The sequence below is a fragment of the Ochlerotatus camptorhynchus genome, unplaced genomic scaffold (assembly GCF_037179485.1).
Source record: "Ochlerotatus camptorhynchus isolate MF236.1 unplaced genomic scaffold, CSIRO-AGI_Acam_v1.1 ptg000692l, whole genome shotgun sequence".
Classification (NCBI taxonomy): Eukaryota; Metazoa; Arthropoda; class Insecta; order Diptera; family Culicidae; genus Ochlerotatus; species Ochlerotatus camptorhynchus.
This window is the reverse complement of record NW_027041169.1, coordinates 79,972-105,884: the sequence shown is the minus strand read 5'-3', so window position 1 is coordinate 105,884 and position 25,913 is coordinate 79,972. Positions and strand designations below refer to the sequence as shown.

The 25,913-nt window shown below is 38.7% G+C and overlaps 1 protein-coding gene across 1 annotated transcript in view; it reads right to left on the bottom strand.

Annotated features, from left to right (window-relative positions):
• Window positions 1–272: 272 nt before the first annotated feature.
• Window positions 273–25,913, bottom strand: part of LOC135714680 (uncharacterized) — a 44,856-nt gene continuing 19,215 nt past the window's right edge. The window contains exons 2-4 of the mRNA XM_065238061.1: window positions 13,959–13,996; window positions 3,526–5,025; window positions 273–3,437 (exon numbers count right to left, since the gene is read on the bottom strand). Of these exons, the coding sequence (XP_065094133.1) occupies window positions 273–3,437; window positions 3,526–5,025; window positions 13,959–13,996 (4,703 nt within the window). The remainder of the gene's footprint in view (window positions 3,438–3,525; window positions 5,026–13,958; window positions 13,997–25,913) is intronic.

Below are 25,913 nucleotides of genomic sequence, written 5' to 3'. Positions count from 1 at the left end.
TTCCGCGATTATGCTCACCTTTTTTACAAAAACCTTGCCCAATCATTTACTTCTGAATATTTTTTACACTGGGGTTTGAATTTGACAGATCGATTGAAAGATTCGAAAAGAACACAAAAATTGCACTTGCAAGACAAACAAAACAGCCAGCTGTTTCTGTGGAAGGAACGTTTTTCCTCGAAAATTCTGGAAAAGGTATGAAAGAAATCAAATTATTTTCCCTAATGGATATCTATAATTTTAGCGAAATAAGTTTTTACCACATCTGGAGATTAGTACCGCGTCGACCGAAGATCCTCCCGCACCGAACGGACATAATCGTTGAGGTAGTTGGGTACTTTCCTGTTTCGGGCGTCCCGTACCGGTATTCTTGTACTATCAGTTGGTTTACCGATGGTCCCATTTGCTGTTTCATCTACAGGCTTATTCGTCTTATCAACTCCAGTATCGTTCGCGAACTTGCTCGTTTCAGTTTCGTGTGCGGAACTGTCGTCACGCCATTGGTGTACTCTTTTGGTTTGTGATACGTGCCGTTTTAGTACTACTCCATCCCCGTCATCGAGCACCAGGCTGCCGTTTTTCTCATGTACGACGGTGTACTTCTTAGGAAGAAAACGAGTCTCTCCTTTTGCACGATTGTGCCGTTCCACTATCACCGTGTGGCCCGGCTTCACTCTACATGGTTTTGCTCCGCGTCTTGCGTCTTCGCGAGATTTTCCCAACAGTTTAGATTGCCGATCGGTACTTTCAAGAAGCTTCTCATCATACGACGCTTTCTCATGCTGCAGTAGCGGTAGTCCTCGTTTGATCTTGCGGCCCAGCATGACTTCCTCCGGTGGCACTTTGGTTACGCTGTGATTTGCTGCATTATGAGCATTGATCGCTTCCCGTAGCTCGTTAACGAAGTTGGTTTTGTTTGTAGAAGCTGTGGCCATTGCCTTGTTGACCACCTTCATGTAGGATTCTACCACCCCATTTTGCTGCGGGAACAACGGGGTTGAAAAAATCGTGGTTATTCCTCGCTGAGCGCAATACTGTTTGTATTCTACGCCATTGAATGGCGGACCATTATCTGATTTGATGATCTTAGGGTAGCCCTCCCTCTCGAAAACCTCTTCAAGTATCTTTTTCGTGGATTCGAAAGAGGTTGATTTTACTGGCTTTGCTATGAGATACCTGGATCTGTATTCAACGATTAGGAGTATCGAAATGCCACCAAACTTGACGTAGGGGCCATTGAAATCGATGGCTAGTGTTTCCCACACTGCGTTTGGCACAAATACTCGTTCCATCGGTGTCGTCGTCTCCGGTTTTCCACTAATGGCACATGTTTTGCAGGACTCCACCCAATGTTGGACATCCTTCGAAATGCCAGGCCACCAAACACGCTGTCTGATAATACTTTTCATTTTAGCAGTTGTTGGATGACCTTCGTGGGCTACTTGTAGAGCTCTTTTGCGGAGTTTTTCCGGCATTACGGCACATCCGGTTTTGACTATTATTCCGTTCCGAATGGTCAAGTCATGCTTCACCGCCTCATACTTTCGCAAATCGATCGACCATTCTCCCGTCTGTAAGGCATGCATTACCTTTTTAAGCGTCTCATCGTGTTCTGTACGTTCCCTGACGTCGTGCTCAGTTAGGAATTCCATGGTATTTGCCTCTAGACATCCGATTTCCCAGGGACTTACGTCCTCTTCGAAGGGAGCGTCGTCGCCACAATATAGTCTTGATGAACTATCAGCTATATTCTCACGGCCTCGTACGTAATCGACGTCATAACTGTATGGACTCAATCGAAGCGCCCAGCCATCAGCGCGAGTAAGGGCTCGTTTTGAATCCTCTCGTGACCGGTTCAGAATAAACGCCACTCCTTGGGCGTCAGTGCGCAATGTAAAATGTCTACCGAGGAGGTAGTACGAAAATTGTTCTACTGCCCAAACTGCACCTAACGCTTCACGTTGGTTTTGGGCGTACTTCCTCTCGGTAGGGGTCAATGCCTTTGAAGCGAAGCTGATTATTCGTGGATGACGAGTATCACTCTCCTGTACTAGCACCGCCCCCAGAGCTACCGGCGATGCATCGGTGTAAAGGATTGTTCTGTCGGTTTCGGAAAAATAACCGAGAGCCTTGGTGCATTCCATGATTCGCTGCTTTATGATGTTAAACGCTTTTCTTTGTTCTGGGCCCCACGACCAAATTTTTCCTGTAGTTGCTGCCCACAAAGGACTGGAAATATCGGCGAAGTTTGGTACGTACGGGCTGATGAACGACGCCAGACCAAGGAAGCTTCGAAGCTCGGATAGGGTAGCTGGCTCCCTGAAATTCTGAATGCTTTTGATTTTCTCCTCATCGATGTGGAAGCCTTCTTCATCTAGTTCGTGTCCTAGGAACTTGATTTTTGGCTTGTCGTACTCACATTTGTCTTTATTGAGCGTTAGGTTATTTTCTTTCAAAATAAACAGGACCTTTGCAACGTATTTTCGAAGATCTTCCAGTGAACTAGCGAAAATCAAGATGTCGTCAATATAGACAATAATGTTTTCAACATCTTTCAGTATCCTCACCATTTCGCGTTGGAATATTTCAGGAGCACAGTTTACTCCAAACATAAGCCTTGTAAATCTGTACATCCCGTCCTCGGTCAAAAAGGTCGTTAAGTCTCTCGATTCATCTGACAAGGTTAGATGGTAAAAAGCGTTCTTCAGATCCAGTTTTGAAAAATACTTCGCCCCGTGTAGTCGCACTTTCATTTCTTGTATAAGGGGAAGCCGGAAGTATTCTCTACTTATCGCTCGGTTAGGGGCGCGCATGTTTACTACCAAGCGGAAATCGTTTTTCCCTTTTGAAACTGCGGACATTCCACTAATCCAGTTGGGTGCTGAAGTAACTTTCTCAATGATCCCACGTGTTTCCATTTCAAGAAGTCGGCGCTTTGCCCCTTCTCTGTACGCAGCTGGCACGTTGTAATATGCGTTCTTTACTGGTGTAATCGTGTTGTCTACGTTGAACTTGACTGTTACGCCTGGCATCGTCGGGAATTCCTTCACGTCTTCTGTTATTTCGCAAATATTGATTTGCAGTAGCCTTAAATCGCTAGCTGTCGATCGACCAAGAAGCGATCGGAGTCCCTTACGGATGACATGGAAAATCGCTGTAATGGGAGGGCTGCTACTATTTGGTACAACTATCTCAGCTCTAAACGTCCGTTCCACTGACAGCGGTTCTTTTGACCCGTATGCGAGAATTCCCTTATTCTTTTTGTTAACCATTTCCAGTTTTGCCTTGCCGGATTCAAAGTCGCGCTCTATGCGGTCCCAATCATTTCCGCATACGACGTTGACGTCAGCACCGGAGTCAATAAGAAAAGAAATCAAACTGGCTGACCCCAAACTGCAGTTAATCAAAACGTCTTCTAAGGATAATGCATTGATATGCTAGAAAGAACAAAACACATGGTGATCATCAATAAGTATATTATCACATTGATTATTTAAAAGTTATGCATTTTTATTCTTTCAGTACCTGTTTGTCATCTTCACGTCCGTCATCATGGTCACTTGATACGTCCTCTCGCTTAAAACGGACTGCATTGACACGTCTGCTTCTGCAAGCTGCTGCGAAGTGCCCTAGCTTGCCACAATTGAGGCACTTCTTATCGAGTGCAGGGCATCGACCGTTCCTATGGAATGAAAGGTTGCACCGCGAACAGCGGGACCGTCGTCCTTGAGCATAATCGATCTGACGGCGTTTGGCAGGTGGATCACTCGTGGAGTTATCCAGATTCCTGCGTTTCTGGTTGCTACTGTTCGTTTTATTCTGGTGTTTTATTTGAAATACATGGTCGTTTGCAGGTTGTGTTGTCTCAGCCTCATATGCCTCGTCACGGGTAGCTGCCTGCACGATGAAATTCGTTTCGTGTCCGTACGTTCTGGATGCTTTGACTAATGCTTTGTTCCGTAGACCTTTAAGCAGCTGCGCTCTCACAAATCGGTCCTGGTCGTCATTGCTGTAACCACATAGCCTGACCTTGCACATTAGACGTGCATGAAATGCGACGGCGGATTCATTCCTTTCTTGTATCATGGACGAGAACGCTTCGTGTTCCGCCGCTGTGTCTGTCATTGATCGGAAGTAAGCATGGATGTTAGCAGCAAACGTCTTATAACAGTTCACGTCTGTCAGACATGGGCGTAATTTTGCTGCTCGGACTATCTCTTGTAGATCGGGGCCCATTGAAAGAAACAAAAGCTGTGTTCTTTTCACGGGGTCATCGACATTACTCAGCGATGCGGCAATCTCAAAATTTTCTATATATCTATTCCATTCCTCCCACATCTTATTCGCCGGAATACCGGAGGGGAATGGTTGGATGTTGTCCCATCTTATTGCAGATGAATTTCTCTCACCCGTGCTGGGAGCATCAATAGGCACACTCCAATTCGGTTCGGTTTCCCGGTGTGATGAGGATGGGCGGTTGTATGTTTGCAAGGATTGTATGGTTGAAGCCATGCACTCGAGAACTTTTTCAATTCGATCCATCCGGTCGTTCGGAATTTCTCCTCCGAGGTTCTTCGTGAGTGACGTTGGACACATATCAGCTTGACCATCTTTCGAATTCGCCTTTCCATTAGTTGGTCCGGTACACGGTTCGGTAAGGGATTGATCCGGACACGATGGATGTATGGGTTCATTTTCAGAGCCAGTGCCATCAGCTTCGTCACCAGAACCACTGCTATTGGTATCGTTGCTTGCAGATTTATCGCTGTAGGATTCACTACCGTCGGAGTCACTACCGTCAGAATCGCATTCCGTGTCCACGTCACTGATTGCATGGTTATGGTCAACTGCCTCGTGCTCTGCATTAATTCCTTCCGATTGCGCTTTAACGGGAGATTTGGGATTTACATCACAGTCTTCCTGTTCCGTTTGCTCGACGGTTCGCACGTATTTCCCATTCATGGTGCTACGTTGTCTGGTTGTGCAATTCGCTTTCGCTTTGCTTCGTATTGCTGCACTATAAACCTGTAACAAACACATGCAAAGCATTAGCTAGATTTCGAATGCTCCGTTGTCTTATTAATAACGGGGATATTATGATTTTTTTTATGTTTTCCATTCGATTTAGCGGCGACGTCCTGACCCGCACTATCAACATCCGTTTATCAGTGAAAGGTCGCCTTAGCGGTTGTCCCAACACGCTCGAGGTTGTTTCAAGATTCGATCATAGCGGTTGTCCCAACTCGCTTTCTTGTTTCTATCCAGAGCAAACACGTTTTCTATATTAGAATACAGTCACTTTTATTACGGATGTCCCATTCCGCATTGCAATCTTTGAAAGTTCTACGTAACACATAACCATAACTTTCAATAATTAGTTTTGTTCTATACGCCTCGGTGATTCCTCTTTAACACATTTTTCCATGGTCCTTAATTTGATGTTGCTCCTATTTGAGCAACTCCTGGCAGGATCGCCATTGTGAATACTCGATAATCACCAAGGAATCACCGAGGGCTAATCACACGGAAGCACGTCTTACCGTCTCAGAAGCTGCAAGTGGACTGTGCAGAGACAATGGCGGTACCAACGATGCCTGGTCGAGTGCTAAGTCGCTGTGGACGGAAATCACTCACACAATCATATTCATCTAGCTAAGAGGCGAACAGGGCGATGCGCTGGATGATTTCGCCCGAGTTTAGCACATGTTACACTACAGTATTTATGCACCACACAGAACTGATACTCAACGCTTTTTTACATGCCAGAATACCATAGTTTGTCATTTAAAAGGTCTTCTAAAACCAATCTAACTCTTTGAGGTGTTTTTTTTTCTAAAAATTGAACGGTCACATTTCGTTATTTTGGTATTTATTTGATATTTTACAAAATATTTCGATACCTGAATAATATCAAAACAAGGTTTTATACCACAAGCATACCAAAATAAGATTCTTCATTCCTTTATTTAACGTCGGTCTCTGTTCCGCAATCTAGTGCCAATCACCGACGGACATCGATTGCCATCTATTGTCGACAATTGAATGTGCAGGAAGGCAGCTTCCACACCTGCGTAGGATATCGCACCCATTCAACACACATAGGCCGGGACCAACGGCTTTACTTCCCTTCCGAAGGAAGACGTGACCAGAGATTTTTATGCCTCAGAAAAATCCCACCGACCTCGGCTGGGATTGAACCCAGTCCCATTGGTGTGTTAGAAAGCAATCACGCCTACCACTACACCACTGGCGCCGGCTACCAAAACAAGATATCATACCACATTACGATATTCATATGTTATCGGTTCTTGCACGGATAGCAGAATAATGTATTAGTCCGTCTATAGCACAAATCAGCAAAACGGGAAAGTTTTGAGTCGTCTATTTTCGTGTAATGGGATAACAAATTTCCGATACAACATTGTTGAGTTCATCCAGTATTATTAAAATAAAGGTGAAATTTTGACAAAAACGTTATAGAATTAGGACTAAATGTGTTAAGAAACTATGATTAGGGCCACATTATGTCTGTTGATAAAAAAAAAAGATTGATGCAAAAATTATTTTAATTTTTATGTTCGACATCTATTTGATATTTTGTATGGAGCGGTGTGACTTTAAATGAAAATATAGTTTGCATCAACCTAATTTTTTTTCCGTGCTGAGCACCAATGCTACCGATGCCAGGGAGGCAGCTCCTACATCTGGTCCCTACATATCGACCCATCAACTCAAGAACCGGGGACCAACGGCTTTACTTCCCGTTATCCCGGCATGATCAGAGATATTATGCCTCAGAACGTCCCGGCGGTGCCGACTGGGATTGAACCCAGGCCTGCTGGGGTGAGAGGTAATCACGCTTACTATTACACCACCGGCGCCGCTATATCAACCTAAATAAAAAAATACTATAAATCGTGATAAGTTCTGCGACATTTAATGAAATGCTACAAATATTGTATGCAACCATCCATCTTAGTTAGCAATGTTTGTGGGTTGCGTGAATTGGAATACAATTTTACACGCATGGATGTTTACATCACTATTTAGTAAAATCCAGATTTTGAACAAAATTCTTTGTGATCAAATATGTTTGACACAGTGTAGTTTTTTTGTATTGTGTTTGTATTCTGTTATTTAAAAAAGTTGATGAGATATCATACATAGATTTGAGAGGGTTTAAGTAATTCGTTTCCTTATCTGAAGTTTTGATTTTGTTAGGATTGTCACTGAACTGTTCGATAAGTTCATATAAATGTCTGTAATCTATTGCACAAAGTTTTTATTTTTCAAACTTTTTCAGGGAGATACATATTGGATATGCTAGTTCATCTCTGAAGCGCAAAGCTAGCTAATATTATATTTGGCGTATATTTACACTATATTTTGAATAAATCGGCAATATTGTAAACAAACTTGTTCATCATTTATGCGAAGTTAAGCTCAACAATAAAACTGAAGGTGACAATTCAAATTTTTCTACATTTTTTTCTATGTAGAATTTTTGAGGTAAATTTTCAAGACCATAAAAAAAATTTCAAAATTCAGAACCTTTTAAATTTTTTGAGATAACAAGCATAGACAAGTATTCACAGTAGTATTCGAGTATTAGTACAAAACACTAAAGAAGTCTGCACATTGTAGACGAAATACGCGTATATGTCAAGGATAAGCAAATAAGGTAGTGGAATTAAATGGAAATTACGAATCTTTCTCTTTCTCTTTAAATATAGACAAATTTTTCGATATTCTGGACTTAGTGAAAATTTATAAATCCCGATTACTTTCCAGTTGTTTCACAATCTACCCAACGTTTAAAATTGTGTACCATAATAACGCCACTTGTCTTGACTGGTCCTAATTAGAGTCCTAATAGAATAGGGGAAATAAATCAAACATGATTAAAAAAGCTCATCTCAACATAACAATAAAATATTTATGTCCTTCCATTCTATTTCCTGTTGAATTTATTGCCCTTCGTTTCCCAAAATATTTTAACTACGCTTTTTGCAGGCGAAATGGAAAAATTGTGGGATCCCATTCTTTTCCCAGCAACGCAACAATGCTTGACTGTGTTAGGATCTCATTGCTCTCCAATGACGGTAAATGAAAGCCTTTTGAACAGTGGGGAGACACACGGACGTGTACATGAGAGCCATTCCTCACCACCTAAACCAACCAACCACCCGATCTGATTCCACTGTACCGCATTTTAGTCCGCTAGCCCTATCTCAACTTGGTCGGAAGATGAAAGCGTGTGAGGTAAAATTTCTTTTTATCCTCCTATTCAGCCCGGACTGACAGAATGCTTTCTCATACTGCCCAGCATTCAGCTCGGTCTCCTTCGTCCTCGCACGCGTTAGCGTACAATCGCACAGAAAATGACCAACAAAAAATTAAGATTTGCTACATCACCCGCCATCACATCTTTCCGCCAGCGCCAGAGAAATGACCATGAGCAGCTGGAAAAAGGTCCCTTCAACCATTTTGCGCCCATTCGCACAGGTTCTCATTCCCATCCCAAAGGCACCCCCTGGTATCCTTGGTAACCGGACCTGGACTGGACTGGACACAAACTGCTCGAAGCTTGGAGAACTGGACATTGGAGTACGGAGAAAGGAAACGAATAGCTTCTGAACTCAATTGGTACATAGCGAAATCTGCGAGGAAGGCAATATATATCCATATAGTTGCACAATACACACCTAAACAGAAATACAACATCATCTTCGCAGTTGAGAGCAATGAGAGAAAGAGAAAATATGTAACAAGAGAGAGTAGGAGAGGTTATAACTATTGATAAATTTGATACATTCTTCTGCTAGGGAGCGTAGGTGTGTGCGAATATGAACAAGGACGATGTAGCGCAAAAGCTGGCGGGAAGAAGTTTATGACGATGGTCAGCGAAATTTCCTGTGTGTGTATTCAGTGGGAGAATTCTGCAGGGTGTGATCTTCTTGGGTTAACTGTGGGGTGATATGATGTGATTTAACCCTCACTTATGGTATCGGGTGGCACGAGTATGGGAGTTCTAGCGTCGTGCAGAAGAAGGGTGCTTCGTACACATATATGAATATTTTTATTACTTTTATTGTGGTCTTCATATAAGCTTTGCAAGTAAGCGGGTGTTTCTTTTGTTATGGAGCCTTTTGGAGTCCTTATATACGTGAAGTGTACCCATCGATGCAGATGAGATCGATTTTTGAGGGGTCGGTAGTACGATGAATATGGGATCTTGCATCCTATATAAGCAATTCCAAAGAGTTAATCCGTTAGGTGGGCAATAAATATTTTATTTGTTTGAAATCTTGATTTAGCCAGCATCGTTGGTTAGATAAGTTATTGTGCGTCAGAAAAGTTGCAGAGCAATTCTACTTTATTGAATAGTCTAAAGAATCGAAATCAATTAAATTCGATATACTCGGCAAGCTGACTGTACACTATTGAAGAAAATTATTATATGAAATAATTTATAATAACCGAAAGCATTTAACTTGACATGTTGGAAAAATCATCCGCAGTGGATCCAACGATCAAAGCAATAAAAACTATATACTCGATTGTAGCATGCCTTGGAATGATGTTAAATTTATTTTGATTGATTTAAATAAATTCAGAACACAAATAAAACGAAAATGTACCAACACAAATTAATGTTTTATTTTTTTTATTTTTTATAAAAACAAAAATAAATTTAATTGAAAGAGATTAAATGAAATTCGCTCGTGCACATATTTCCATTTTGCCATTGAATCGTTTTGTGCTGGATCCATCAATATGTAATCTACACGAACATGATGCACACAAAACAATTGTACGCATTTTTAGGGAGCGAGCGACGGTATGCTGCGTACATACATACATGTCGTATGTTTCGAGCAAACACAGAAACAATTTATGACACATATACAACGATGCCAGTCCAAACCGTAGTAGATTTTTCATCTATCATTCAACATGTTGATGTTGAAATAGACACTTGTGTAAAATTGAAATGCAATGCACTCTCTCCAATATCACCAGGGATCAGTATGTAGTAACGAGTAGAAGAACATACTAAAAGCATCCCGATGCACAAATGAAATGGACATATCTAAACACGGTAGTAGAAGTTTTTCAGCTTAATTTTACGAACTCATACTAAAAGATGACACCGTTAAATTAACATAATCCGAACCAACGTAGGACTTTTAACCCTATTTAAGCTAGAAGGCCCAGGAAAGCAAGCATGTATTTAGCTTTTACTACGATGAAAGATAATGCTCACATGGTGTAATGAAGAAACACAATTTTATTTTTGATAAAATAACTCTAAAATTTTGTATGTTAAATAGGTCCAAAAAAGTTCAGAGAGGTGTGCTATTTCTACGCGTGTTTAAAAATTATTGAAATCTTGATCAAATATTCAATATTTATCTGTATAGTATAGTATTAGTATAGTAGTATAGTATTAGTATAGTAGTTTAGTGCTTTTGACAGGGAGGGATATTAATCTTCCATTGATATTTAGACCATTTGGAATCAAGCGTCGTATTTTAAAAGGGCTTATGTATTTTCATGAGAACTATGTTTGAAAACAACCTATCTTAAAAACTCCGCTGGCATGTGTGGATTTTTAGCGGCGCCGGTGGTGTAGTTTTAAGCGTGATTGTCTCTCACCCCAAAAGACGTGGGTTCAATCTCAGTCGGCGCCGCCGGGATTTCTGAGGTATAACATCTATGATCACGCCTTCCTTCGAAAGGAATGAAAGCCGTTGGTACCTGGTCCATGAGTTGATGGGTCGATATGAAGGGTCCAGGTGTGGGCGCTGCCTTCCTGGCGTCGGTTGCATTGGTACTCAGTACGGAAAACAAGATCGACGCAAAACAAATAAAGGGAAAAAAAAATGTGTGGATGTAGATAGGGTAGAGAACTACTTCGGCCTAATCACCCATTTTGGGCCTATCGAGCAGAAAACTTCAAATAAATCCATGATTTCAGAGTTAACAAGTCAATTATGCGTTTGGTACGATACTTTGGTTAATAAGCTACGGAACGAAGTCAATGAGAACGCGTGATATAAAGGTTTGCACCCATTATTCCCAAAAACAAAAGAAGCGCTCCGACCGAATCAATTTTTATCTTCATCCGATATGCCGAAGTGAATTCATTGGCGTTTCAATGGCGGTTCAATGCGTTAGGCCGAGTTTAGAATCCGTAGGCCAAGTTTGGCGTCAAGAAGCAGTGTTAGACTTTTGACAATATCTCAACGATTGGTTTCTCTTTATCAAATCTTACAGTACATACGGAGAGGTAAATAAATTTGGAAGCCATCAGTAATAATACCATTCCGTTTGATGCTAAACTGCGCTAGATTATCAGGCCGAAAATGGGGTACCCTACAATACTGTTGTGTTTTCTTCATCTGATACTGTGTATCAAAGCAGAAGCCATACACGATGAGTGAGGAGATGAAAGTGTGAAGATCATTCTCGAATTAGATTTTGGATATATGCAGGTTTGATATTCTACACGGTATTGTATTCTTATATTCTACATATTTTCATATAAACATAAAAAATCACTGGGTAGGAATGGGTCCATCGCCTGATTGAAGCGATTAGGATGGGAAGAGTGGAATTGCCAACTCCCTGTTGTTAACATTTTGAACCACCTCGGGTTGAATCATTTTTATCACTGGAAGGAGATTTTTCTTGCTCCCGTGGATCACGCATAAGTGTCTCTGCTTACGAGTCCACCCTCCGTTTATGGACCTTCATACAATGGTAGATTTAATACCACCAGGTATTGTACTTGATCTAGTCATACAAGGTGGACAGTCCACTGTCTAATGGCTGTGCCATGCAACAATGAGTGGTATCCTTTACATACATACATACATACATACGGAGGATTGATATGTTACAAGTCAATAGCCAAATACTTCGGTTCCGTTAAGGTACCCGTTGCAAATTTGATAATGCGTCCGCTTACTTAATGGGAGATTGTGGGTCCTACCGGTTACCGGATTTTTTTTTCGCAGAATGTTTGTCAAGTCACACTTCCATATCGCCATTCATCATGGGTGAGTGACTTCAGTATCTTCTTCCAATATTTCAAAAACTATTGAACTAGTACATTGAAAAAATGTTTTTTTTTAGATTTATTAAAAACTTTAATACAATTAAAAAAAAAATAAATTTTGTTTTATTCTTTTCCCCAAAAAAAATAATTATAATGGTGCAAAATTTATTAACAGATTTCGTAGAAGACCAAATTTTCAAAGATTTTTTTTCAGGTTTTTTTAATTAAAAAGATCCATTCTTCCAATAATTTGGATTTGAGTTTTAGTTTAATGGATCTATTAAATATTAATTATTTCAAACAGTTTTTTTTTTACGTTTTTAAATCAATTGTTTACTAGTCCTCTAGTCTAATAGACACCTTTTCGGTACAATCAATAGTTTGTGAGATACGTTTTTTCTAACATAGTGTCCATGGAAATACATATGCACTTTTAAAATGAAACCCCTGAGTCGAAATGGTCTTAATAGCTATGGAATATTCATATTCCCTCCTGTTGATAGCAAAAAATAAATAATTTAAATCTGAAATATTCTCGTCTAATTTGAGCTTTTTCAGGAAGGTTTCATGTGGAACTCCTCTACTTTCTAATAAAGTTTAATGAAATTTTTAACCATCACCGGATCATCATTATTCATCCCCATGAATTGATAATTCTTTAAATCAAATAATACATACAAAATAATGCATACAGTAAAATGTGGTCAATCACATTGATTATTATTTGAGTGTGCATACAATTGTATGCTTTTCACAAAATAAAGCCTTAGATCTAAGTTATCAATGATAAAAACATGCTCATAAAAATATAGAAAAAGAATTATTTTATGTGCTATCCCGTCGAAAAAGCAAATATGACTAGCATTAGCATAACAGCATTAACAATGAAATCTCTATCACACAAACCACATGAAAAATAATTAAATCTCGATCCTTCCAAAACCAGACTTTAACCCAAATGTTTAACGTTGTGATGGTCTTAAGAGTTTCATTGCTTTTCCACTCAGGACACAAACTTCAGTCGTTATTAGTAGAATGTTACTATGTATGTACCTTTGATACACTTCCACAGTTGAAGGCTATCCATGTCAACCAAGGAATGAATTTGTATATTGTGTTGCAAGCACAATGGAACTCGTAAACATTTCTGACCCAAAAGATGTTATAGAACGCACCGTAACCGAAACCGTCACATCATGCATGGTAATACCGTGTCTTAACTGACTAGGCTATGATATACAAATATATATATATATATATCTATCGCTAAAATGTACTGTACGATATCAAAGAAATGCTTTGCACCTCTTGCACCTCAAGAAATAGACCAGGATTCATATCTCATCTTTTAAACTGCCTGTAAGGTGAGCAGTACTTCTCCCATTATACAATTAAAAAAGGTCTTCAAATTCAGTTCAAACGATTTGTCGTGGGTTGAAGCGTGAAACATTCACGGAATCTATTTCCTCTTTTTACCTTCCCAAATGACTGGCAAAACTACCGCATTCCACAACTATACATTCCTATTTTTTTCCTGCATTTCGGAATTTTTCCAGGCAAACCTCAATTCCACGATTCCATTACGGTGGGTAACGCAAGTAGCCAGAGAAAATTCGTCACAGTTACGAATATAAACGAAAATTAATAAAAAGCTTTAACCTAATGCGATAAATTACACATTTTTAATCTCCAGTTTGCATTGTCTAAACACATGCCTAGCCCCTTCCAGTTTTTTCTTGAATGGGCGGCAGCCTGATGGCTTACTAGTTTTATTCGGTGGGTCTATTATATTGTATAAAAAAAAACGCTTGGCACCTGTAACCCTCCCACTTCGTGCCTAATAATAGTGAGAACGATATTCATTCAGTAAAAGGCTGCGTCTTTACTCACCCACCTTTCTCTCACCTTTCATGCGTCGAGTTTGGATGTTTTCTGTGAAAGAAATGAAAAGAAACGGTTATGTTTTTGGTTTTATGAATGAGTTGTTGGATAATCATTTAATTTTTTCTTCTTTCTCTTTCACTCTGCTAGAAAGCATTGCGTTCCCAGTGGTACTTGGCAAGAGAGCGGGATATGTATAGAAAATTTAGAAATTCGTCCCGCTGTTACGTTCGATTCGGCGTTTTTCCTTCATCTTTTTGATCATTCTCCCTTCGTGATCAGCGCTTTGATCCGTTATTGGGGTCGGACTTGATCTAGTTTAGCAGTTTCTCTCGAGAATAGCGACTATATCAACGCGATCGACGAAAAAGTTTTTTGAAAGGGTAAGCACTAACAATCCCTGCCCACCGGATCTCGTGCGAAACGAATCAGCAGTTGATCTCAAAGTTGATTCTCGATTGGAAAGTGCAAACAATTGTGGATCAGGCATGGTGAAATTATAATTGATCGTTAAGATAGAGCACTTTCATTAACTTTACAACAAATCATCTTTCCAAATAGTGAGTAAATATACATTTGTACAGGCTTTGCACCTGTGTAAGCATTGATTCAAATCAGTTCTATCTTTAGTCGTCAAGAAACTAACAACCATACGTTAATAATTGGTAGCAGGCTTAATGCGTATTTTTCAATTTATTTCACTTCCTGTCCATTATAATATGGTTTCATTCAATAAATTTTACTATATGTATACAAATCAATTTTTTGCCGCATTTGGATTTTCCCTGCTTTACCCACTCCCGTTCGAATTGTTTCGAGTCGAGTTCACTTTAGATTTGTTGAAAACGTTTTTGACCAACAACCAAATAAAATCAGCTGGAGGTCTGCTAGACAAACCTGGTGGGCTAGTCATACTGGTCACTGGCTGTGATGAATTCGGTGGATCAAATCAAGCTTGCCGTAGACATTTTAAAGGAGGCAAATGTCGAAGAAAAAATACATATCTCTCTCATGCAATTAGTTATGAAGGGGAAACTGAACCTCGATTATTTCTACCAGTCATCTCAGCGTAGGTTTATATCCATTTGTGACGATTTTTCTAACAGCAGCAGTGATTGCGAGTTGATATGCAGAGGGTGTATGGTAAACGGACAAAAGAAAAAATAAATCAGAAAAACTTCCCACATTCAGGTGAATGGTTAAGCACAAATCGGACTGAAACGGATCATTTGAGAGGAATGGAAAGAAAAGTAATTTTTCCAATCGTCAGAAACAGAGGATTGTTAGCAATAATTGTGCGGCGTGAATGAGCCGTGGTTTGAGTTTCATTTCCGCTTATGAAATTAATGGAAAGGGAGTCTGTTAAATGTGAAGCGTAAAGGGGCGCATATTTCCCCCCTAATCGATAGAATAGAGGGTGAAACTGTGTATATCCGGCCGAATGTACGGAATAAGGAATATTTTATTTTGCACGATGCTATCATTACTGATCTGGAGGAGCATTCAGGGTGATTTGACTGGCATAGTAATTGAGGAGTTGTAGCACAAATCCAAGGAGAGCAACACGAAAAGGAAATAAAATATAATTAAGGAAAATGCGGGTGATTTACGATAAGACACTCGGATAGATAATATCGTAATTATTTACCGAGAAATTGGAGTATTTGCCGTTAGAAGCAGGAGAAGCTGGAGCCAAGAGGTACCGTACAAATGAGTGTTATTAAATTTGTATCAGCATAATGATAAGTGCACCTGAAATATTCCCATTGCAATATTTCACCCAGACAGTTGAGATTAATCATCATTTGCATCTTTGATGAGTTTCTCTATTTCATGTAATGTGTTCAACGCTATCACACCATAAAAAACTCTGTTTGCAAATCCATACATGTATTCAATAGTTCAATCAAATTATAGTTTCACTAACGTTTACACTAATTTCAATTATGCTACCCGCGATTATTTCATTACGTCAGTTTTATCCGTAAAATTGACTGTCTCTAAGGATCTTCACCCTCCCGCTGGAAGGAATAAAAAACAGGTTTATTATTAATATCCATACACTTCACACTGTACGGCATTACTTAGTCACTCACTTTATCAAACACAGATTTGGGCTGCCAGAATAAACACCATGTCACAAGTTTAAAAACTGCAGGGAAAAGTCATGGTGTAGGATGAGGGGTACAATCCCTCAGGGTATACATAATTCACACATTTATTTTTTATGCTGTTTCTAGTTGCTTTCCAAGAGATGCCCGTTTCATCTGCAACACTGAAGTTAGGGTAAAGTGCTTTGGTCGTACTGCTTTCTGTTGCTTGGACCGTGGAGAAATCTGTCAAATTAATAAAACATATTCTCTAGCATTCTACGCATTGTGCTTGTATTCGGAAGTGTTTCCTAACAATATACTATTTGTTTATTATGTTCTATTTTGCGTCATAAAAACGCTACTGGTCTATCTTTCACGGGGAAATCGGCAGAGAGTGACAACATAAATCACATCTGTCGTGCTGGATGCACAGGAGCGTTGCAAAATAGTTGACTCGCCCGGGGTAAATTACCATTATCATTCTAATTGTGTACCATTCCAGTCGATCTCCCTCCGGGTGTGCTCATTCGCTTTTTTGTCATTTTCTGGCTAATAAAATTATGACATTTGTAAAACGTGTAGAATTTGAGACAAACAAGCGGTTCAATTTTCATCATCAATTTAAAAATTAAATAGAGACAGCCGGATGGCACAACGAAGGGGATCTAAGCAAACGTATCGACACATGTAAGAGGGAATTTTATTTGTCTGCAGTCTAACTTAATGCATTTCTTCGAGTAAGCAGCAGAGGAAGAAGAAAGACAGAGGGCGCCAATATAATAATTTTATGATGCTTTATCTCACAGGTTATTCTTCATAGCGCCATATAAATTAAATTTTTATCAGTCTAATACGTTGACAATGGCGCCTCCGTAAAAAAAGGTAACCTTATTTATCATTATCATAATTTAGGCTGCCAGCCACAGCCAGTCACTTGTGTACCTTATGTGGTTTAACATTTAGTTCGTTTATTTTTGGGTTGCATGTTAGTTTGGCCTACCTGCGCGATTTTATGCGTCATCCGTAACAACGAAGAAGGATAAGAAAGGATGGAAGTTGGAATGGAAAACCAAATAATTTATGGGAATCCTTGCTGCAGTATCCTTTTAGAAACTTATCCACTTGTAGGAATTATTGTATCCTTTCTGTTCAGGCATTTGCCTAGATCTATGCTGATATTTAAAGCCTAAATAAACGATCTGAAGCTGTGAGTAATAAAATTGGATGTCAGAATTTATATGTCGGTCGATTCAACACAATGATTTTTTTTTTTGTATTTATTTAAGACATTTTACATCCATAGATGCATTCATGTCTGTAACACACAATGATGATCTTTTTTTTAGAATAGAGAACAATAAGTCGTCCTAATGGACAAGTGCATCAAAGATGACAATTAATAAATTATGAATTCCGGTTTTTGTTTGTTTTGTTTTGTTTTGTACATCAATTGAAGCATTAAAAAAGTCCCTCTCTATTTCTGATATCGAAAAAGTCCCTCGTAAAGTTGTGTTGAAAATTATTATTTAACCGTCGCCAACGCCTCATAAAATGTCCTGGCAAGCGCACTCAATCCATCACACACTGTCACCGTCCAACTCAAATAAATCGTCACAATAATCATTAATTTAATGTATGAATCTTTAATCAACGCCAGTAAATGGTACTTGAGCGACTGTTGAGAGTGCTCTCGACTTTCATAAGCGCTACTGGGAGCAACAGAGAAGCAACCAAATTGTGTAAAGTGAATGTATGTGTCTCGAAGGAGTTGAGTGAATTTCCCGGAACGGAGGGGATCTGGATCGAACATGAGGTGCGACAAAACGATGATACAAGTGCACTTGAAGTGTTCCTCGTTGCGTTTGGCTGTAACCTGTTAGGTATGTGGGGTTACCTCACGCTGAGTCTGTTGGTGGTACAATAAACTTCTGTTTTGTTAACCACACCACCCCATAACTGTGCCCTAGCGTTATTCGGAATTGTGAGTTGAACAATTGAATTCAATTCATCAGTGCAGTTTTTTTTACACACTCATCCACTTTACAGCCACTGCCTGGTGAAATATTAAGGTTTATTTTTATATTTCCGTACAGAAGACCAACTCATTTGTTCTAATGTTTCATCCCTCTTTGCAACCCTCATTCCAAATATAATATTTCAATGAAAAATGCAGACAGGAGCAACATACGGTGAAAAGAAAAACAACATTTTGGCTTTCTTCCGCTGCGCACGTGGCAAATTACCGAGACTCCCTTCATCCATAAGCAGTCGCTGTATGTGGACCAAAAGAGGAAGGATCTTTTAATATTTATTGCCACTTGCTGGCTGTCATCGTTTGAAAATGTGACCGACTGTCAGCTAGGATTTTGTTTATGTTGTGTGCCATGTATGTTAATGTAAGAATTATGATCAAGCTATATTTATTCCGACTGGAATATAAAAATTACCCCACTATTGAAGACAAGCGACCCTAGACGAAGTCACTCAAATTGATGGTTTATTATTGATGTGTATAACGGAAATAATTTCAGCTGAATCTTAGACGCCAGAGGGGCGAAAGGAATATAGAAACTTAGTCATATAGCACTGCGCGGAAACTTCCGTGATCCATCCGTTCCGTTTTAGGGTGCATTCTGGGGTGTATAAAGTAAACAAGTAATAGATTCTAGGGTAATACGAATTATTGGAAGGAGTGAATATTTACCGGATATCCGGCGATTATACAAAGAAAATATTTTTTTTACATGCCGCGTGATAACCGTAGGGGAGAACAGTCTATAATGCACCCCTGGGGTAAAATGGGTTTTCATTGCTTTCCCTATTACAATTCTGGGATTTTTTGGGCAGAAATGTTAGTTTAAGTACTTCACGAACAAATAGGAGGAAGCTTTGAAAAACTGTTTGGGGCCATTTTATCCTTTTTTTTAACTCTTTATTTGTTCCAAATTCAAAATAAATTATATTTCATTTTAACCTTGTTGTTGTTATGTTACCGGTTTTGAGTTATGACCAAAAATCAAACGGCCCGGAAAATTATGGATCAATTTCAATCAGAGGATTGTTCCTAAATTTACATTGAGTAGGGTGGGGCGACCTTAGATGAAAAAAAAAAAAAAATTGCTCAAAACGCTAAGCATGTGAAATTAAACAGTCCCTCATTTAAGGTTTACAACTTTCTGTTACAGGACTTTGATGAGTTTTCAGTTTATTTCTCAGCAAGAACGATTTTTTTTTGAAAGAGTGGTGGGGGGGCATGTTTTTGCAAAATTATTGGGAAATTTTGAGAAATTTTGCCACTACGTATCTTTACATATCCATGATGGTATGAAGAACATAAAAAGTACATGTTGTCACAAATTGGCGATAAAAATATTTCTCTCAAAAATTATGTTTTTCGACAATAAATACAGTAGGTTCGCATTTTTTCAAGGATTTTATCAAAATCTACTCTATTTATATTTATGAATGGCTGAAAGTCTCGTTGATAAAGAAAACTAAACTAAACTAAACTATTTGTGAATGATTATATATGTTTGCGACACGAATTGAACTTATTCCCCGCTGACTCGAACTTTTGCCTCACTATAGGTAATTTCAGTTTTCTGATGATATATCAAAAGTCTGACGCTTCCAAAATTATCTTGAAGAAAAACGCAATAGTGCACTGAAGTAAAATTATCGCTTGTTGTATTTGTAAGTGGGTACAAACATTATTATTTATCATCGCCAAACACACTTTTGCCAATAATTCTTCGAAAACACCAGCAATTTTTGTGATTTTTTATGAAAAGTCTATTATCTTAGCAATCCATACAAAGTATGCACGGAAAAATGTTCTCCACGAACATTTCCCGGTTGAGGAAAATTACAATGGAAAACAGGGAACTACTCTTATACTAGACCCTCTCTAGTTCATGAGATATACAATTGCAAAGTACGTGATGTCCGGGAAAATCCCAATACTTAAACTGAGCTTTATGAGTTTTGATTCGCCATACATAATCAATTAGGGTAGATGTACCAGTCATGGCTAAACGTTCATATAATGGTGTGTTCCACCATGTGAAAATTCCGTAATTGAATCACATCATATTAAGAACGTATAGTCATAACTGGTAAATCAATCATAAGTTAAAAAAACAGTTACCGTGTGGGACTTAACTCCATACAGAATCTGTATATTAAAATGTATACGTTTTGAATGAGGTACACGGATTTCGAATCGATCTTTTGTAGACGGATTTCGGTTGAATGCTAACTCCAAGTCATACTTACAATTACATACATACAATATAGTATCTTTACATCATCACCAACAAGTAGAATATGATGTTCTTAAGATGTTCAAATCAAATCCATCATTGCGAACACAATTTGTCACTCAAATCCTTCAATGTTATCCTCGTTCGGGAAAAAAAAACTAGGCTACGCGTGTGAGTTCGTGGGTAAACATATTAAGGAAACAGCGAATGCCAATATCATAATCCCGGAAGGAAAAGCCTAGATCGACAAATCTGCCTAATAAAACACCCTGCAGTGAGTGTTATACGTATGTACACATGCCAAGCAAACGAGGGTGACGCACCACATTTCTTCAAATGATGACACGCCAGAAGCAACACGCTCGTAAATCATAAAATGATATTTATTTTTATATGTGTGTATATGGTGTCGCCTGTCTGTACTCCAATTGTCCCTTCTCAGCTACTCAGCAGGAAGGATGCTTCGGAGAGAATGAAATCACTTTGATGTAATTTTTATCCTGTGTGATTTCTTGTGTACAAACTGATTTCTCGTGTAGTATTTTGCTAGAATTTTGAGCACTGCTGCTCACGGGCAGTCACCATTCTGAGGTATCCTTTTCTCAGTTGTATGCTTTTTATACGCTCCAGGAAGGAGAAGACTTTGTCAAACAGACACAGAGTGGCAAACGACAAAGAGATGTGTCACGTAGGACACAGTCGAAGAGCATATACGTATAACGTATCACATTCAATATTTATACATTCAACCCAAATCTATATCAAATTTAAAAATAAAATAAAATAACTCGAAGGAGTATATATGTCTCGCCACATTCTAACGAAACAAAAGCAGAGCTTGGAGGAAATCTGGAATCAAGACTATGGGAAAAGAATTGGCTTTGGGGACACCAAAAGTGGATTGAAAGGAATGGGTTTTGTGTGATTTGATTTGAATAATATACCATCGAAATATAACATGGAACGTCCATAAAGATTTTAAATATGTCACGCATGATATAAATTGATTGACATAAAATATTGATCTTCTAGTGCAATGCGTGGCAGTTGGGTGAACTGAAATATGTGCGAAAAAGAGGGCACACTGTCGGGTGATGGTATCGTTTTACAATTCAATTTCCTGAAGCAGCAATAAGGAGAGGGGTGGTGGATTGAAGTAGAAGGTTTCTAATGCAAAAGGTTATGTGCATACGTGCGCACAACTGATGGTGATTACCAAACGTATAGAACCGGGCAACGGCGCCACACATTGATTTATTTGAATTGCCTCATAAATATCGAATACTTGCTAGCAATGATAAACACATGGACAGTGTGGAGCAAGGCCAAGATGAAAGATGTTTTGAATTGAAACTGAGTGATGATTAAGGGAATGTTCAGTCTGTAGTCACATTACACCACACCATATCGATTGAATGATAAAATTGATTACACAGCAAAAGCTGAAAGTATATGCTATGCGGTGATGTTGGAGCCTCCCATAGGTGTAGTCGGTAAAGGTGCAGCTATAATGCAAGACCATGTTGGAGGCAGCTGGGTTTGATTCCCGGTCTGGTCTAGGTATTTTCGAGATGAACAATGTTTTGACTTCACTGAGTATTATTGTACTTACAATAATACAAATGCAAAAATGGTACAGGCTTAGAAAGCGCCCAATCAACAACCGTGGAAGTCCTAAAAAAGACTAAGTTTAGAGCTCGCGTGAATTCGCAGTGAGGACGTAATAAAGCCAAAGAAACCTTCATTAATCATTACCATTTTTTGCACAGATTAATATTTTGGGGTTATGAATCAAACCCCAAAATTTTATAGAGTTTCGGAAGACAGCAGTTTATTGTTCCATCCGACGTTATATTAAGCTAAGCTAAGTTATATTAAAGAAAAAACAATAATTTAACTGATGCTCATTAAAACGCGTCAATCAAGTACTTCTGCTTGATTGAAAGTTTAAATATATTATCAGGGCATAGATTAGCATAGATAATTTATTCGGGCGGGGCTTATTGTGTGTGAAAATAGCTTCGGAATGCTTGGGTTTTTTTTTTAAATTGGCTATTGGATCGACGGTAGATCTGTTACCTTCTAACTCCCGCATTCAAGCTTCTTGCAATCCTGAGACATGATTGCAAAGAGATTCTATTCATAATGCCACTGCAAGACAGTAGGAGTTGGATTGTAAATACATACAAATAGATACATACATACTCTTATGTACTTACTGACTTTAGTAAAATCTTTGATTGAGTTGAAATTCCATTGTTACTTTTCAAGGCTTTATTTACCTACTATCTCGGTTTACTTGCTCTCAACTAAGTGCTCTTTGTAAGTACTTCCATTGTTATTAATTGAGAACTTTCTATGCAAACCAGTGCATGAATGTTCATATTGTGTGACAAGCACTCCAGAAAAGTCCAGGAAAGCCTGAGAAATTTCCAATTCAAAAGATATTCGAGATCGGAACGGGAATCAGACAGGTCACCTCCGGTTCAGTAACGTGCCTAAAATGACTGGACTATGGAAGGCCTCCATTATTGATTAGCTCATCAATAATGATAACAATTTAATATTGGACAGAAGTATAATATCAATGTAGTATTAAAATTATTATATCAAGTGTTTCTGTCTTTCAACCAAGTGAAATTACTATCGTTATTGAATGCGAATCATGCACGAAAGCCATTACCCTTGGTAGCTATTATTGCATGTCTAGTTCATGACCCCCAGAGCAGCAGTTCATCATTTTCTTCTTCCATACATGAGAATCTCCCACCAGACTTAACATGAACCTGACAAATCAACGCTGAAATTTTTATGCTAAGCCATATTAACTTCTATTAAATATCTCGTCAGATTGCTTTGCCTTTGTTTCTGGAAGGAAAACTTCGTCTGCGGTTCAACCATGTATAACCTCCCCCATGAGCCTTACATAAATTTACCGATCCCTCTTACTCACTTACCATGGCAAGGTTTTGAAACTTTTACACCAACTTTTTCGAGAATCTCAACAAACAAATCACAAAACCGACAGGAAGAAAGAAGGAACAAGAGAAAGAATCTATTTCCACATCCCCGATCGGGTGACACATTCGTCCCAGGAGTCTGTGTTTGCATAACATATCGTCTGTCTCCTGAAAATTATCACATATACGTTCTCGAGAGTAACGTGAAGCAGACGGTGGTGAATGATTTCCCCTTGAAAAAGCCACTTCATGCTCATATCATATCGATCACAAAAAATATCAAATTCTAGGTTCAAAACTATTATTATTTTATTTAAAAAAATGTATGCATCGTTCTAAAATGCAGTCCATTGGTCCAACACTTCACTGCATAAACTGGATACACCAGACGATTTCTCAATAATTTATTGAGCGATGACATATCTACCGTGTATCGGTCTCATCGGCACGAATCCACCTTCTAGTTAACAATGAACGTAAGCGAGTTTGTGTGTGTCACGATTTACTGCCCCATGAACATGCTATTATTAATGAAAACGTTTATATATTTGATCAGCAATAAATTATGCAGATTTTTTTCTTTCATTTTGCACTGCATTTTTCTTTAATGGCGTGCTGATGCACATAAGCATACGAACAAGATCGCCCAAGAGCTAAAATGGAATCGGAAAAAATTTCATTTTTTTCTGATCCACATTTGGTGATCACATTTTTTTCCTGCTGTCTGCGGAAGGCAATTTTTCGGTTTCGTCCTTCTGAGCTACTTCCTTGAAACATTAAGTTTTAATGAGAGTGCTCATTAAATTAATATCTGATAAGAATTACACTCTTCGAAGCTAAACATAAATAAGTTATGCAGCTTTACCGCCAAAAAGAAGGGACAGGTCAATCGAAATTTTAGGATACCACAAATTAATCAAAATCTGACAAGATTTAATCCTTCTTACGCATTGAAACTCTAATGGTGGTAAGCTCCAACCAGTATTATCCTCTTATTAAATCCTGATCATGAAAGTCCGGTTGATTTGACGTCGACATCAGAGTTAATCAATTTCTCCTAAATAGAGATAATAATAATAAGAGTTAATCAACCCGACTCTAAGCAATCATTTTGCAGATCATCCAAATAGGAACGACATTAAAAGTTAATCCGAGTTGGAGCTTACCGCCATAATAGCACTCCCAATGATCATGTTTAAACGTCTAATCAATTACTATGTACAGCAGTATGTAACTAAAAACACTTTTTGCACTGTTGGCCAATGTCGAGGTTTTAACTAATATTACTATCCGGATGAATTTTCCAAAATATTCTTCAAATATTGGTCAATTGGACATGGGTATTAAATTTTATGAAACATGTTGAGTTTCACGTTGAGCGAGTTCCAAAGTCAATAGGTTTTTAATTATTTTTCCGTGTTGTACTTTGTAAAACGGTGAGAGTACTGAAAGGTCAATAAAGCTCTAAATTTAGGTCGTTCGAGGTAAGGTTGGGTTATTAATATACGTCTCTTAGACCAATCGATACCCTGGAATTCGATGCTTACTTATGTAAAAAATTGCATTAAAGGAGTTTGTTTTCCCTTGGACGATTACAGTTGTAGGAAGTGAAGAAAGTGTGAGTTTTCTAACCCATAGTGTAATAAAACTTAATCTAGTTTCGTAAAAAAGAAAAAAAAACAATAAATTAGCTAACCGTCCTCGATACCGACAGTGACCAAAGTTGTCCACTTCATGGCCTTCCGTTGGACCGATGAACATGGATTTGACACTGACTGACTCCAAGTTGGCTCGCGCGTCTGGAACCCCACACTCACTACTGCTACAACGATGAATGGAATCAGGGCCTAAAATATTGTCGATTATGAAAAACAGGAGACGAACAATCAGAATTAAAAAAATTGAAGCATTATAAATCTTGAGAATTGTATGGAATGTCTTTGAAAGTGATGGTTCAGTGGAAGAGGTTGGAAGCTGAAAACAGTTCGATTTGAGCAGCATTGTCAGCCGAACGGCAGAATGTTGACTTCACCTCAGGAGTGTCGGTGGGAATGTCCCGCTTCGAGGCGGGAAAACTGACACAGAGTGAGTAAAATGTGACTAAGAATGAGCATAGTAGTGTTTTGTTTTATGTATTTCCGAACGGAGGACGACGCAGTGGAACGAAATGGTTATGGTTCGTGGTAGCGACACAAAAGGAATGGGATACGAAAAATTCGCACAAAACCTTCATCTCGTTTGCAAGTGATATATTTCTCGCCTTTCGGTATTAAAAGGTATGTTTTTTGGAAACTGAATGTTGAGTCTGGTTGGAACCTTAACATGACTCAATGAAAAATCAAAATCTTTGAGAGACATATTTTTTTAAACTTTCCATTTCCCGAGACGAGTAGATTATATTCTAAAAAAAAAATATATTACGGAGGATTACAATACTGTTGCCAGCTTAACGATCTATGCTGGAAACATTGATCAGAAAGCTGACAAAATTTATAGCAGTTGAAACAAAGGGCATATAAAAATGCGAATGATTTGGAATTTATTTCATATTTTGTCGTCATCGTTTTGCTTTCATATTTCAGATCCATTTGCAGAGCGTTGTGCTTGAATAGGAATCTCGTTAAAATTTCCCATCTTTGTCGAAAGCGACTGC